Source organism: Epargyreus clarus, unplaced genomic scaffold (genome assembly GCF_041222505.1).
Source record: "Epargyreus clarus isolate Ecla_fem2 unplaced genomic scaffold, WU_Ecla_fem_2.2 ptg000036l, whole genome shotgun sequence".
NCBI classification, from domain to species: Eukaryota; Metazoa; Arthropoda; class Insecta; order Lepidoptera; family Hesperiidae; genus Epargyreus; species Epargyreus clarus.
In genome coordinates, this window is record NW_027332241.1 from 806,597 (window position 1) to 823,229 (window position 16,633).

At 34.8% G+C, this 16,633-nt stretch overlaps 1 protein-coding gene across 1 annotated transcript in view; it reads right to left on the reverse strand.

Annotated features, from left to right (window-relative positions):
* The window catches only part of LOC140756908 (uncharacterized), a 95,506-nt gene that overhangs the window by 52,353 nt on the left and 26,520 nt on the right, over positions 1-16,633 (reverse strand). Inside the window, exon 2 of the mRNA XM_073092445.1 lies at positions 8,464-8,648. Within this exon, the coding sequence (XP_072948546.1) occupies positions 8,464-8,645 (182 nt within the window). The 5' untranslated portion in view covers positions 8,646-8,648. The remainder of the gene's footprint in view (positions 1-8,463; positions 8,649-16,633) is intronic.

Here is a 16,633-nt window from a genome sequence, read left to right on the forward strand (position 1 = left end):
GCTATATGTCATCGCTTGACATTTTACGAATAATTAACTTACTGGCCTTAATAAAACCTGCAGAAGTGACCTGCATCTTAACTAGGGATGCCCATTAAAGGCTACTTTATCGATAAATCGTAATCGTATCGAATTTACATAGTATTACATATTTAGTCGCCAGGCAACGAAATTATTGATCAATATATAAATATGGAAATAATTAATTTAAAATAAAAATAATAAAGATATGTATAATATTATTTTAATCGATTATTTCCATATTTACATAATTACGACAATCAACAATTGCGTTGCCTGGAGACTAAATATGTAACACATAGATTTATAATATTAATGCCTCACAAAATCGATATATTTTAACGATATCAAATATAATCAGGCTTGTTTTCTTAATTCTTCGTGTGTGGACCGAACAGGAATATCAATTTTGCTTTTATACTTGCTATCCGAATATCAACGAGGATACCAAGGAATATCAGAAATTGCCGTTATCAAATCAAATCAATCAGATCTATTACTTATTATTCAAAATTACACACACACACAGTACTTTACACACATTTTGAATGTCAATACAACTACCACCACTTCACAAGGTGTTTCGTTATGGAGAAGAAGCGGCGAAAGAAAGTCCATAAAAAATCCTTCTGATAATAAGATGAGACACATACCCAACAGTGGGACAATAATGGGTAGTCGATTATTTCATAATAAGTTTAGTGTTGTATCGATATTTCGATAAAAACATCATAACGGACATCCCTTCGTTTAATATTACGACAAGATGACGTTTTTCATTTAATATTATTTAATCTGTTGTATGTAATACAATAGTAGCTTGGTGGTTTAAATAGCTTACGAAGATCCGGATTCAAATCCCAGGCATGCACTGATTTTCGAAATTAAGTCGTAGATTATTTATCATTTGCTTTAACGGTGATGGAAAATATTTTGAGGAAACCTGCATACCTTAAAACTTTAAAAAAATGTTCTCAAAGGTATGTGAAGTCTATCAATACGCACTTGGCCAGCGCGGTGGACTATGTCCTAATCCTCATTCCGAGAGGAGACCCGTGCCCAGCAGTGGGATGGTATTGAGTCAATTAATGTTATGAAATTTAAAAGATGTGTGTTATGGAGTTTCTTTCGCCGCTTCTTTTCCATAACGAAACACCTTGCGAAGTGGTAGTCGATTGACATTAAAAAGACGTTCTGTAAAAAATCTACTTTCAAATAATATTGTTTTTGTTTTTCGTGTTTGAGTAAACTAAAACCAGTTTGTAATTTTAAAACCTATTTTTGGCAAACCTTCTGTAGGTTACTTCCGTCTGACCTACAATTTAAAAGCCAGAAATTAAAGCCTTATAAGGATTAAGGAAATAAATAAAAATACAGGAATAAGGTAGATATTTTGGAAAAAAAGCTCCGGTAATAAATTACATATACTATTTTTGATTTCCTCTTTTACCTAATTGTGGAGTATAATGTTTTTTTGAACGTGTCATGATTTCTGAATTTTATAATTATTTTGTTGTAGTCTTAACAGCAATGATTGAAAAATTAATATTAAAATAGGTAGTTTGATATTAAAATAAACTTGTATTGTGGGTAGTATGCACCTAAAAATCCTAAAAGTCTGTGATAACGTCGGCTCGAGTAGTCAGTTGGGGATTCGTACGTTAACCATCAAGGTGATAAGTTGTTTAGTGGTAACTATGCTAGTTGGCTGATAAAAGTGTTAAAAATGGAATAAAAGTATTTAATGTGCTGCGACTTGGGAGTTTTTCTGATATTTCAGAAGGGGGATATAAAAATCCAGGTATGTACGCCCTCAGAATTTTAAATATTATTAGCAAAAAAGAGAAAAGGAGGAAACTCTAGTTAAACTTACATCAAAATGTAACTATAACGCTTGTTAAAATTTATTTTATTTCGATACTGCACAAATATGACACTATTACATTGCATTTGATCGGGGCTACTCTCCGGTAATGCACAAAAGCACCACACTTGTACATAGCATTGCATTTGATCGGGGCTACTCTCCAAGAATGCACAAATACTTACGCCAATTTTACATACTCGTAACAATGCATTTGATCGGGGCTACTCTCCGGTAATGCACAAATACTTACGACAATTTTACATACTCGTAACAATGCATTTGATCGGGGCTACTCTCCGGTAATGCACAAATACTTACGACAATTTTACATACTCGTAACAATGCATTTGATCGGGGCTACTCTCCGGTAATGCACAAATACTTACGACAATTTTACATACTCGTAACAATGCATTTGATCGGGGCTACTCTCCGGTAATGCACAAATACTTACGACAATTTTACATACTCGTAACAATGCATTTGATCGGGGCTACTCTCCGGTAATGCACAAATACTTACGACAATTTTACATACTCGTAACAATGCATTTGATCGGGGCTACTCTCCGGTAATGCACAAATACTTACGACAATTTTACATACTCGTAACAATGCATTTGATCGGGGCTACTCTCCGGTAATGCACAAATACTTACGACAATTTTACATACTCGTAACAATGCATTTGATCGGGGCTACTCTCCGGTAATGCACAAGTATGACACTTTTACACTGCATTTGATCGGGGCTATTCTCCAAAAATGCAAGTCATGCGTACATGTTAAAGACTTTGAAAATATTTATTTATAAGGTATTAAATGTAATTTAACCTCGTATTTTCAATTTACTTAATGTATATGATGTATGATGATACTACCTACTTTGAATTCTTCGGAATTTTAAACGTTTTACGTGATATTTTGAAATTTAATATGGGTAATGATTTTATAGTTATACAAGCGACAACTCCCAACAGAGAAAAATATAATAGGTTTCTATTTTATTTATGAGACTTTATTTTTGTGCGAATCATTTACTTACTTTTTTTTTTTTTTGTATAAATGTCAGTTGGAATTATCGCTTTGAACGGTTAGACAGTGGAGAATTAACATGTTTGTGGGAACAGTGACAGTGACAGTGGGATTGGGACAGCCAGTATCCAGTGAACAAGGATGTTCACTGGATACTGGTTGAGCGAACAATGAATGTTCGCTGGGTAATGATTGAGCGGACAATGATGTACGCTGGATAATAATTGAGTGAGCAATGATGCTCGCTAGATAATGATTGAGCGGACAATGATGTATGCTGGATAATGATTGAGTGAGCAATGATGCTCGCTAGATAATGATTGAGCGGACAATGATGTACGCTGGATAATAATTGAGTGAGCAATGATGCTCGCTAGATAACGGTTGAGCGGACAATGATGTATGCTGGATAATGATTGAGTGAGAAATGATGCTCGCTAGATAATGATTGAGCGGACAATGATGTACGCTGGATAATAATTGAGTGAGCAATGATGCTCGCTAGATAACGGTTGAGCGGACAATGATGTATGCTGGATAATGATTGAGTGAGAAATGATGCTCGCTAGATAATGATTGAGCGGACAATGATGTACGCTGGATAATAATTGAGTGAGCAATGATGCTCGCTGGTAAGGGTGCGTTGCATCGAAAGCCCGGTTAAAATTTGCGTTAAAATTACATGATGCAACCCACCCTAAGAAACGTAATGTTAACACTACTGTTACTCTAGGGATCTAGGATCACTGTTCATTGTTCACTGGGATCACTGTTGTTCTAGGGATTCAATACATTCCGGATTAAATGAATGAAGCTGGTGAACTATGATTGTTCACCGGACTAAAGAGGCTAGTAGACTGTTTGTCCATTGGCTTAAAATGACTTATTTAGTATTTTGATATTATTACCTACTTACACACGAAATGGCTAAATTTATATGAATTTGGATATTTTTACAAAAGTTTTCTTTTAATTTAATACCTTCTCAAATGAGTTACAGATTTACTATAGATTTGTAGAAAAGCATTTATAAATGTTTCTTAATGAGAATTTGAACGGACTATGTCCCAAGTATAAAGCCTATGTAAATTGATATTATTACTTATTCTCAATCTCTTATTACTACTAATTAATTCTCATGCAAAAAAAATATTTGTTGTATAGATATGTGAAGTTCATATTCTTGTCATATGTTTAGATGGTATCCCTAACCAATCGCAAAAGGAACACGGGTATTAAATAGCTCGGAAGTCAAATATTTACTGAAACTTCTAGCTTCACAATACCTTTGATGTGAGAATGGCTATAAAAAAGAGGTCCACACATGAAGACCTGTTCGATGCTATATAAACTAAATCTATATGACTATTTTATACACTAAGACATTTAATTTCCTGGTTGTTATTTTTGAACACTGAAGTAGATTTTGGTACTAACTTAATGGACTGACCTTGGTACTGACTTAACTTACTGGACTTAGTTAAAATTTATGACAGTGGCCCGTTGCTAGGGGTTTGGATTTTTGAGGTCAATCATCTGGGTTATCTCGCTTTAAACCACATTTCTATGAGAAAACACGAGAATGGGTCTTGAGATCCAGACTGCATTGGTAACAAGACTAACTTGACAGAATTGCCTTTTCTTTATGTAGTTGGAGATTAATAATAAATAATAATAATAATAAAATTTATGACATTAAATAAATTCTTTCAATTTCGAATTTGCAATTTTAGATAACAATGTTGCAGCCAAACGTTTAGGCAGTTACACCTCTACTATTCATTGATTCAGCTCTATTGTAAAATATGTAATTAAATTCTAATAATTTGTTTGTTTGGTTTGAACCCTTTGTTTAGTCCGGCGGCGTCACCGTCACACCTATTTCTGTTACAACAGCAGTGTTAAGCGCTGCTGTGTTCTAGTTTGAAGTGTGGTAAGGGAGATATACTTTTCCGAGGCGTTCCAGCTTAGTCCTGAGTAGCGGCGCATGTGACCGTACTCAGGTAGGAATATAATCGTATCTGGGGTTGATTACAGGTGTCCGTACGGCAGTAGCTTACCATCAAGTGGTCTGCTCGTCTACTACTCCTATTATAAAAAAATGTAGCTGATCAAGCATATCGTTCTGAAAATCCACAGTAATACGTACATACGCTCGAAAAACATTACCTTCCGCGGTCAGGGTTATTACCATATCTTAAAACAATATTATTTTGATGCAAAATATGACAATTTCAGTTGGTTTTATACAATGGATAAGCAAACATTAATAGGGGTTTAAGTTTGTTCAGCTGTGTATGACGGAATATTTTACTGTTTTAAGGAGGAAATAAAATTTTCCTGATCTATGATGGTTTTTAAAAGATGGAGGTAGGCCCCCTGGTATTAAGTATAAGAAGGTAGTAGAACCCTCTGTGGTTCTAATCCTATCTGGGATTGATTACAGATATCCACGGGCGGCAGTGGATACTTACCATAAGGCAGTATACATGCTCATCTATATTATAAAAAAGGTATGTTAGTTTAAAAAAAATGATTGAAAAAACCATAAAGCCGGATCTAAGGCCATTATCTATGCCCCTGAGGGTACTTCGCCGTATTTTATTGACGTCAATGTTAAATTTCAAGTTGTTTGCAACCACAGACTAAAAATACAGACTTAGCCTTCAACTTGAAGAAAGAAAAATCCCAGAGTTTCTTACTAGATCTTCTCAGTTGAGGTCGTATAGTTTAAGAAATATTGTAAGACAATTTGTAAGTACCTCCATATGCCCATACGAAATAAATATATTTCATTTCATTTTATAACTAACACTGTTCTGTGTGCCACACACAAAGACGAAACACCCAGACCCAAAAAAGATATATAAATTAATTATTCAGATATATGTCTGCCGGGGATCGAAATATTTGCCAACATCATTTTTTTCATCTTATTTTGTTAATAACAATTGCAATTTTTAACCTGGACCAAAATCCTTCAAAAACATTATTCTAGAGGTGATTACGAATCGAATGAGTCATCGCTCATATTTTTAGGACCTTTATCTCTATTTTTCACGTTTTTGAACTTGTGGACTAGACTATAAAGATTACTCACTCCTAACAAGAAAATGTACCCAGTTTTGAGAATTGAAATAGTTGCGTAAAAAAGTTTTGCCACGTCTCCGAGAAAAATGTCCCTAAAATATTTGAAATAATTATTTATCTATTATGTATATTACACAGTATTAGTTATTTATTCGTAAATTTTCTCTAAAATGTTTTTATTTGTCAAGAATTCAAAAAAAGAACTTACTAATAAGCCGTTTGTGGCTCCATTCAATTTCAAGGCGGCGAAGTATCTTTACTAATCTATGCATCAAATTTATATTTTTGTTATTTTTAGGATTTGTTATCATAGCAGTAAAAAAAACATTGTGAATTTTTTTACAGTTTAAAAGATAAAGCGAAAAACGCTGAAAAATAGCGGTTTCTTTTATTGCGACCCCTATTTTTTATTTTAGTATTTGTCATTGTAGCGGCTACCATTATATACACTCTGTCAAAATTTCAAGTGTCTATTACGGTTCAGGAGATAGAGCAGACGGACAGACAGCGGAGGCTTAGTAATAGGCTTAGTAATAGTAGGGTACTGTTTTTACCTATCGGGTACCGAACGGTGGTTTCGCGGTGTTATCTGATTTTATAGTCTAAGTTTCCTTTATAAATCTTCCACTCTCACGGCTCAATGATATTAGATTATCACGTGATATTTGTTATAGGTAATCTTTGATAAGTAAAATAGAAAGATACTTCATTTGAAATTGGATACAGCCACAAGGCTGTCTTGTCATTTTTTTATCATCATCATCAACACAATACTGTCCCACTGCTGGGCACGGTTCTCTTCTCAGAATGAAAAGGATTATGCCATAGTCCACCGCGCTGGATAGACTTCACATACCTTTGAAAACATTTTTTTGGGATTTCTCAGGTATGCTGGTTTCCTCACGAAGTTTTCCTTCACCGTTTGAGGAAGTGACAATTAAAATCTAATACGCATATAACTTTGAAAAATCAGAGGCGTGCCTGGGATTAAAACCTCGGACCCCTCGATCAAGAGGCCGAGTTTCTTAACCACTAGGCTATCACTGCTTTTAGTTATTTTTTAATTCTTGGAAAAAAATAAATTTTTAGAGAAAAAATAATTATAAATAACAAATACTACGTAATTTAAGTACCAAAAAAATAAGTATTTCAAACATTTTAGGGACTTTAGCACGGTGACGTGGCAACACATTATTTACGCAACAAGTTCTGCCTCATAACAGAAGGGTTAGCGCTGCTGTGTTCTGGTTTGAAGGGTGTGGTAAGGGAGACAGACTTTTCCGAGGTGTTCCAGCTTAGTCCTCAGGGGTAGCGGCGCATCTGTGGCCGACCTCAGGTAGGAATATCTAATCCTATTTGGGGTCGATTACAGATGTCCATGGGCAGTAGCTTACCATCAGGTGGACTGCATGCCCGTCTGCTACTCCCATATTATATAAAAAAATCAAGTTGTTAGGAGTGACATATCTATGTATTTTACTTATCTAAGACAGGTAATTATGGATCTGGTATAATTATCGCAAATCAATGGTAATCGATTAAGCGTGGAATATAGTTATAAGCCGTAGTTATATAGTTATATATAAGGAAGTTTATTTAATTTCTGAAAAGTTGTTAGTCATATTGAATTTGAATATATAATTGCCCAAGTGCAAGTCGAACTTGCATATGGAGGGTTCCGTACTACCAAAATTTTCATTGTTTTGTAATCATAGCAGCTATAGAAATAAATGCATAGTGAACATTTGAACTGTCTACCTTTTAGGATTGAAAAAATAGAGCGAAAAGCGTCGAAAAATAGCGATTTCATGTATGCGAGACCTAAATTTTGAAGATATCTTCATTTTTACACGCTTTATATTAGCTTCACTTGTATGTTTGTCAGTGAGTAACTCCGTTTTTCAGAAGAAAGAGATCAACATACATCCTTATCTTACCCTGCATGTATGAAAGAATGAAATAGAATACCGAAAGCTTTTTAGTTGATTTGATCATAAAAGCGTGTTTTTAGTTTTTTGCACTATATTTATTTTATTTAGTATTTGTTGTTATATATATATATATATATATATATATATATAGTCGACATCGTTATACATACTCTGTTAAAATATCAAGTATCTATCTATTAAGGTTGAACAAATAGATCCCCGTGAAACACAGATAGACCGAAAGACCGATAGACCGACAGACCGATAGACGGACAGACCGATAGACCGAAGACCAACAGACCGATAGACGGATACACGGACAGACAGACAGAGATATGGACGGATGGACAGACGAACAAACGGACACGTACGTCGACGGAGAGACAGACAGATGGACACATAGACAGGTACCGGAGCCTTAGTAAAACAGTTCCGTTTTTACCTTTTGATTCAAAGCCCTAAAAGTAAGATAGAAAGAGATCCAGCCGTGAAATTAGGATGTAAATAAAGTAACGACTAACCTCAGCAGCTTCTCCACAAGCAGCTTCCCAAGGAAGCCAGTGCCTCCGGTCAGCAGCACGGTGGCTCCAGTAAACAGCTTCTGGATCTGAGAGTCACCCAGGGCCTCCGTTTCATCCACCATGTGCTCGTACGTGATGTCTCCACCCTGCTTCTCTGGATAACTCAGTGTTGTCACTGCCATGTTCTGCGAAATTAAATAATGTTTAGTGTTTCTGAAATTCCCGTAGTTGTTCATATTTTTTTTAACATAGGAGTAGCAGACGAGCTTGCAGTCGACCTGATGGTAAGTGGCTACTGCTACCCATGGACATCTGTAACCAACCCCAGATAGGATTAGATATTCCTACCTGAAGTTGGCCACAGATGCGCCGCTACCCCTGAGCACTAAGCTGGAACGTCTCGGAAAAGTCTGTCTTCCTTACCACACCCTTCAAAATGGAACACAGCAGCGCGTAACACTGCTGTTATTAGGTAGAAATAGGTGTGGAGGTGGTGCCGCCGGAGTCGAACCACAAAGGGTTCTATCACCTTCAATTACGGTTCATGAACAATGTGTTCATGAACGGAATTCTAATTCATATTCAAATTTGTAAATTAATAACTTATTCAAACTTAACTCGTAAATACTAAAATATGTAATTTGAATAACTCCTTAACAAGTTCGAAATTACATATTCGAATTATTAAAAGTAATTATTACTTATTAAAATTGCTAAATTTAGAATTCGATTTATTAAGCTTATTCAAATTCCCGAATATCTCATTCATATTCAATTTTTTAAATTCTTTATTCAAATTCGTAAATTCCTGATTCGAATAATTTATTTTTAATTACAACAATTCTAATTTGCATTACGTATAACTTTGAATTTTTAAATTACTATATAGTTCGAATTTCTCATGTTTTTATTGAAATTCCCAAATTTTGTAAACAATTCGTAACATTGTGATCTAAATTCATACATTCCTAATTCAAATTTCTATATTATTCGATTCACTTTTTTAAACAATGTGACTTATTGTACAGGTACTGGACTAATAAATTATATTTATTCGTACATTTATTCAATTTTTTTTTCTTTAAACAATGTGACAAATTCAATTTTTTTTTGTTTTAAATATATTGATTCGTACATTTATTCAATTGGTTAGGTTAGGTTAGGTTTTTTTTTTGTTTTTTTTTTTAAATTGATTTCGAACGGGCTGATGGCGATCGACGTCATTTTTTGATGTTAAGAGCTTAATTTCTAAAATCGATCGGTAGAGCCGTTTAAAAGTTATTAAAAAAAAAAACATTTCAAAAAAAAATTTTTTGTAGTTTTTTTGAGATTTCTCAAAATCTACCGGTTCGAATCGGATAATAATAAATTGTTTGTCCAGTACCCGTATTAATAATTATAAATTATTCGTACGGTAACCGTATTAATAATTATAAATTGTTCGTACAGTACCTGTATTAATAGACTCAGCCTTTTTTAAATCACACACCATTTTTAAAATTCCCAAACTCGTTTTAAATTAATAAATTCCTGATTCAATTACCAAATGCCTAAATACCTTGCAATGAATAAAAACTAATGAAAAAAATAATGTTTGTTTTCCCTATATATAACACTAGCTGACCCTCAAAATCTATTTATCAAATATATTTCATATGAAACATAGCCTATGTTACACGTGGATAATGTAGCTTTCGAATGGTGAAAGTATTTTTAAAATCAGTCCAGTAGTTTTTGAGCCTATTCATTACAATCAAACAAACAAAGTTTTCCTCTTTATAATATTAGTATAGATATATTGTTTTTCGATATACAAACGATATAATTAAAACTATATACTTAATATACATTTTAAACAATATAGAGTTTCAATACATAAGTGAATCTAAATTATGTTACTACTTCTATAGTATACATCATTCGTATGACAACTACGTAATACTAGAAATACCTAATATACTCATTAGGTAATCATAGAACGATCTGATCACCGTTTAGTAATCCTACGTGATGTACATACAGACAAATTACAATTCTATAGAGAATACTGTTTCGGCACCTTTGCAGGTCAGCCGTAGTAAATAGTTTTCATTATTCATTTATTTATGTAATCCAGGAGTGGTATGTAGAATATTTTCGCATAATACAGTAGGTTGTTAAAGCCTGAATAGGATTACACTGATAGACAATTATGTTTGTTTGTGCGTACGTTCGTGCCCGTGTGTGTGTGTGTGTGTGCGTGTGAGTGTGTGTGTGTGTGTGTGTGTGTGTGTGTGTGTGTGTGTGTGTGTGTGTGTGTGTGTGTGTGTGTGTGTGCACGTAAGAATGTGAGATTTTCTGATTATTATACAAAGGAAGTTAGAAGGTGGTAGAACCATTTGTGGTTCGACTCTGACGGCAGTACCGACACACCTATTTCTACCTTTTAACAACAGTGTTAAGCGCTGCTGTGTTCTGGTTAGAAGGTTGTGGTACTATTCCGAGGCGTTCCTGTTTAATCCTCGGGGGTAGCGACGCATCTGTGGCCGACTTCAGGTGGGAATAACGAATCCTGTCTGGGGTTGAATCTCTAGTGGAATTAGGGGAGGCGGAAGGGGTGGTTCGCCCCGGACCCCTGAGTGTTAAACGCTGCTGTGTTCTGGTTTGAAGAGTGTGGTAAGGGAGACATACTTATCCGAGGTTTACAAACTTAGTCCTACAACGTATCCGTTACCAATCTCAGATTGAAATCTAATGTTATCGGAGGTTGATTACAAATGTCCATGGGCGGCAGTAGCCACTTACCATCACATGAATTGCATACTCATTTGCTAAATAAAAATAAATTATTTAGCAAAGGATTAAAAATAATTAAAAAATACTATATTCAACATTGAATATAATTACAATCTTGATTAATTTGTTATTAATCAGGCCAGTACGAGTGACGGAAGTTGACTGTAAAAAAACAGCCAAGTTGCAAATTAATTTTAAAAGTTGGCTATCAATTTGTTTAAAAGTAGATTAATGAACATAAATCTGTCTGTCCCGTTTCTGTCAACGAGTTCCTTGTCAACGAAGTTGGTAGAAATAGAAACAGGTCTAAATGAGAAGGTACGACCTCTACATCATTTTCTTAGCGTGAAATATTTGTGTTTAATTAATGATCACTTGCTTAAACGGTGAATAAAAACACGGCGAGGAAGCCTGCACACCTGAGAGATTTATAAAAAAAAATCTCAAAGGTATGTGAAGTCTACCAATATGCACTTGTCCAGCGCGGTGGACTATGGGACAGTAACGGGTTGATGATGAGTTTTGTGTTTCAATGAATGAGTGTGAATACCGGCTGACTTATAAATCAAAATCAATTCAATTTTTTTTTAATTTATAATAGGTTCTTTACAGAGCACTTTTTGAATGTCAATACCACTATCACCACTTCACAAGGTGTTCTAGTTATGGAGAAGAAGCGGCGAAAGACATATATAAAACTTATTTGCAAATAAAGACTGATTTGATTTGATTTGAAAAAGCCGTCTTCGTCTTCAGGAGTGACAACGCGTCTGTAATCAGCTTCAAGTAAAACCCTGTATGTAAAGGGTTCTTTATGAAGTTTTATATAATATCGACAGCGCACAAATTTTATTGTGTGGTAAGGGAGATAATAATCCGACGCGTTCCAACTTAGTCCTCAGTACCAATCGATTTATGGCAATACTCTGGTAGGACGCTAATCTCATCTGGGGTTGATTACAGATGTCCATGGGCAGCAGTAGCCACTTACCATCAGGTGGACTGCATACTCGTCTGCTACTTCAATATAATATAAGTAAGTTATAAATAATAAGTCATAAATAGCATAACTTGGCTGTCCCACTGCCGTGCGTAGAAATTAGTGAATGGTGCAAGCTACAGTTAGTTATTTGATTACATCTCAACATAACTGTTCGGTTCATACTTATCTTAGATTTTGTAATGTTTTCTAAAAACATTGTTATCGTTTTATCTACTTTGAAAACTAATTATTATATTTCGCAAAGATGGCGTTACAAAATTACACATTATTATTAACATACTTACTAAGAATGTCTGTTGCTTAAAAAAATAGCATGACATACATGTATGTAACTGGAAAATTGTACCTTCATTGGAATGACAGTGGCGCCATCTGCCGAAAATTGGTCGTACTAACCCAGAAATAATCGTGGGCTCATGCACAACAACTTTGCTAAAGATCACATGATCAAATGCATAGTTTACGATTCTATAAAGAACATACCTACATACAAATATTCATTATTATATACTAGTACGGTCAACGGCAAAAGTAGATGATCAAAATCAGACATTCAATACTAATGATCGTAATTTGCGTCAAAATAGTGTGGCGGTGAAGTGTTTCTAAAGCACGAGATTGTCAAGTGTACCAAATATTAACTAATAGTACTGCCGCCCAATATCGATGATCATTCAAATACCCAAAATCTCTAAACTTATTTAGTGTCAGAACTAAGAAATGAAAAATTGTTTCAAAACAAGATGATTGTCAAATATACCAAAATTGGTGATAATACTGGTGCCAAAAATAATGACAAAAAAGTGACGGATGTAAAACAAAATCACAATTCGAATCGATTTCAATGAGTATTCATGCGTTTATTTCGGTTCTCTTTTCAAATGTATATAGAAACTCCTTCGTATATTTAAGAATTAATTTTCAATATTATCTGTGACACACATGAATAACTTATTGCACATAAATATTTAGTTTTTTAGGTGATTTGAGTGCGTGGGGATTTAAATAGCCATCATATACTATAAGCAGATCACATTCTAGAAAGCCGCATAAAAAAAGGTGTAGCTTTTCGGGAACGAAGGTTCACCAAGGTTTACACATTTAGGGGGGAAAATAGCGTTTGTGTATTATTTTACGTGTATATCCCAAAGGAAGACCTTGAAATTAAATTATGGCCCCTGGAGGCACATTTCAAAAACCTTAGTCTTGACGATTTTTTTTTGTTTATGATAAAGACGCTTTCTACACTCATAGCCCCACACTAGGATTCCCTGTATCGTGGGTGCCATGGACACATACACACAGACGAATACACAAACACTCAGACCCAGAATAGATATCCAAATTCATCATAATTATAGATGTCTGTCTGGCCGGCGATCGAACCTGGAACCCTTTGCGCGTCCGACTAGTATAGTGACCGCTCCGCCACGCGGGTCGTCATGATGTAAGATTTTTTTTAACGTGGGTGAAACCGCGGGGCACAGCTAGTATAATAAGGCTCGCGGCAGTTTTAGTGATAAACACTGTGTAGCATGAATATTTGACATCATCTAATTTTTGATACATATGTAAGGTCACATTTATTATTATACCTTATTGCGTTAGTTTAACATTATAAAAATAAATAAAATTAAAATAAGTTTAACACCTTTCACTCGAAAAATAATGCTGGCCACATATTTAAATTGGCTGTAACGCTGTATTCGTGATTTAAAAAAAACAAAAGTGGATTATGGCGGGAAACGGCAGATGTCAAGGACGATGTTTGTGGAGGTCATGGAATTAATTAAAAATAACTAGCTGGATTCAAGTCTTTCATTGGAGATACTCCCAACACATATGATATTCATCTTCTTTTGAAACAATTTTTCATTTCTTAGTTTTGACGCTAAATAAGTTTATATATCTTGTGTATATGATTGATCATCGATATTGGGCGGCAGTACTATTACTTAATATTTGGTACACTTGACAATCTCGTGCTTTAGAAACTTCACCGTCACACTATTTTGACGCAAATTACGATCATTAGTACTGTGTGTCCGATTTTGATCATCTACTTTTGCCGTTGACAGTACATAATAATATGTATGTTGCTATGTGGTTTTGGATAGTTGTGTAAACTTCTATATTCATTACTAAGTTGTAAAGTAATAAAAATCCCATCAGTAATTATTTAACATACCCGTAAAAGGTATCCATTTGACTGTTTTAATATGCAAATTGGTTTAAATAATGACTTTTTAGGGTTCGGTACACAAAGGCTAAAAACAAAACCCTATAACTCAACCACCGCTGTCACAGGGTTCTATCTCTTGAACCGGTGTACTTATTTACTTGATTTTTTTTACAGGACGTATATTATGGTCGCTATAAAAACTTCAAAATAAATAAATAATTTTCACAGTGCATGTTTATTATTATAATGCCTCTTATAATGTGCTTCTATAGTCCATATTCTATAGCTTTGACGGTGGTAGAACCCTTTGTGGTTCGACTCCGGCGGCACCACCGCCACACCTATTACTACCTAATAACAGCAATGTTAGGCGCTGCTGTGTTCTGGTTTGAAGGGTGTGGTAAGGGAGACAGACTTTTCCGAGGTGTTCCAGCTTAGTCCTCAGGGGTAGCGGCGCATCTGTGGCCGACCTCAGGTAGGAATATCTAATCCTATCTGGGGATGATTACAGATGTCCATGGGCGGCAGTAGCCACTTACCATAAGGTGGACTGCATGCTCGTCTGCTACTCTTATATAAAAAGAAAAAGTCTGCACCAATCTGCTAGTCCGCTCTGAAGTTATTGCGAGCAGGTGTAGTCTACAATATGCTATGGCGACGCGATTCATATCTATATTCAGAGCGGACTAGCAGTTTTAATCGGACTATACTATGATAAAAAAATATTATGAATTAAAAACGAAATAAAAAAATAGTTTATACGGAATCCTTAGTATGTGGGTTCGACTCGCACTTGACATTATTTCAGTATATGCGTCATCAAGTCATCATAGTCTAAAATGGCGAAGACGAATAATAATGACAAAAATTTGCAAACTGGTTTTATTCACGTGTTTTTATCAATTTATGTATATTATGTTGGTTTTTTTTTATGGTATTTTATGTTTACTTTATATATCATTGACCTATTTCATCCCACTGCTGGGCAAGATGACTTCACAAAGATAGTTTGTTTTGGGTGGGTACTGCCGCCCATGGACGTCTGTAATCAACCCCAGTTAAAATTATATTCCTACCAGAGGTCGGCCACTCATGCGCCGCTACCCCTGAGGACTAAGTTGGAATGTCTCGGCAAAGTCTGTGTCCCTTACCACGCCCTTCAAAACCCTCTGTAGTTCGACTCCGGAGACACCACCGCTACACCTATTTCTGTTATAACAGCAGTGTTAAGCGCTGCTGTGTTCTGGTTCGAAGGGTGTGGTAAGGAAGACATACTTATCCAAGGCGTTAGTCCCAAATAGGATTAGTATTTTTTGAGAAAGTAGTGGACACACAAACATACATATATATTAGGGATGCGCCGAATATTCGTTTGGTATTCGGTATTCGGTGTATTCGGCATCTTTTTTGCTATTTGTATTCGGCCGAATTATTCGGTTTTGGTGCCGAATATATTCGGTAGGAGTATTTCTATTTTCTTGTATACACGACATGGTACGGGACTAAACCACAAACCTTTTTATATACGATTTATGTTATATTATAAGTCAAACTCAAATCCTATGAAGAATATATAGAATAAAGCTAATAAAACAAATCAATTAAACTTCAAATCAACATTTATTTTGAAACCTCAAGTCAACACATTTATTACTTAATCTATAGATAGTATAGTCAACATTTATTTTAAAGCTAAAGTCGGTATTCATTTTTAAAACTCAAATCAACATTTTAAAGTGTGAATGAACACACATAACTGGCAAATTGACAATAAAGAAATGGTAAACCAAATAATTTGGCCGAATATTCGGCTCGGTAAAGGTTAAACCGAATATTATTCGGTATTCGGTTATTCGGTGAAACCACTATTCGGCACATCTCTAATATATATACATACATACATACATACATACATACATGCATACATACAAACATACACATACATACACACATACATACATACAAAGCGGTCAAATATATACCCTCGTTTTTTGAAGTTGGTTAAAAAATACCTACTACTTTATCTATTTAAAATGTTCTGCAAACCTTCTAGAAATTCCTAGATCAGTAGATAGAATGTTTCGTAATCGTAAATAGCCTACTAAAGTACCTAATTAGTAATAAGTGCAACCAATCCCCTTCACTTTAGTCTAGATCTAGAATATTCAATTCTGAGGTCTGTTTCAAATATTTGCCATAAAATCGACTAT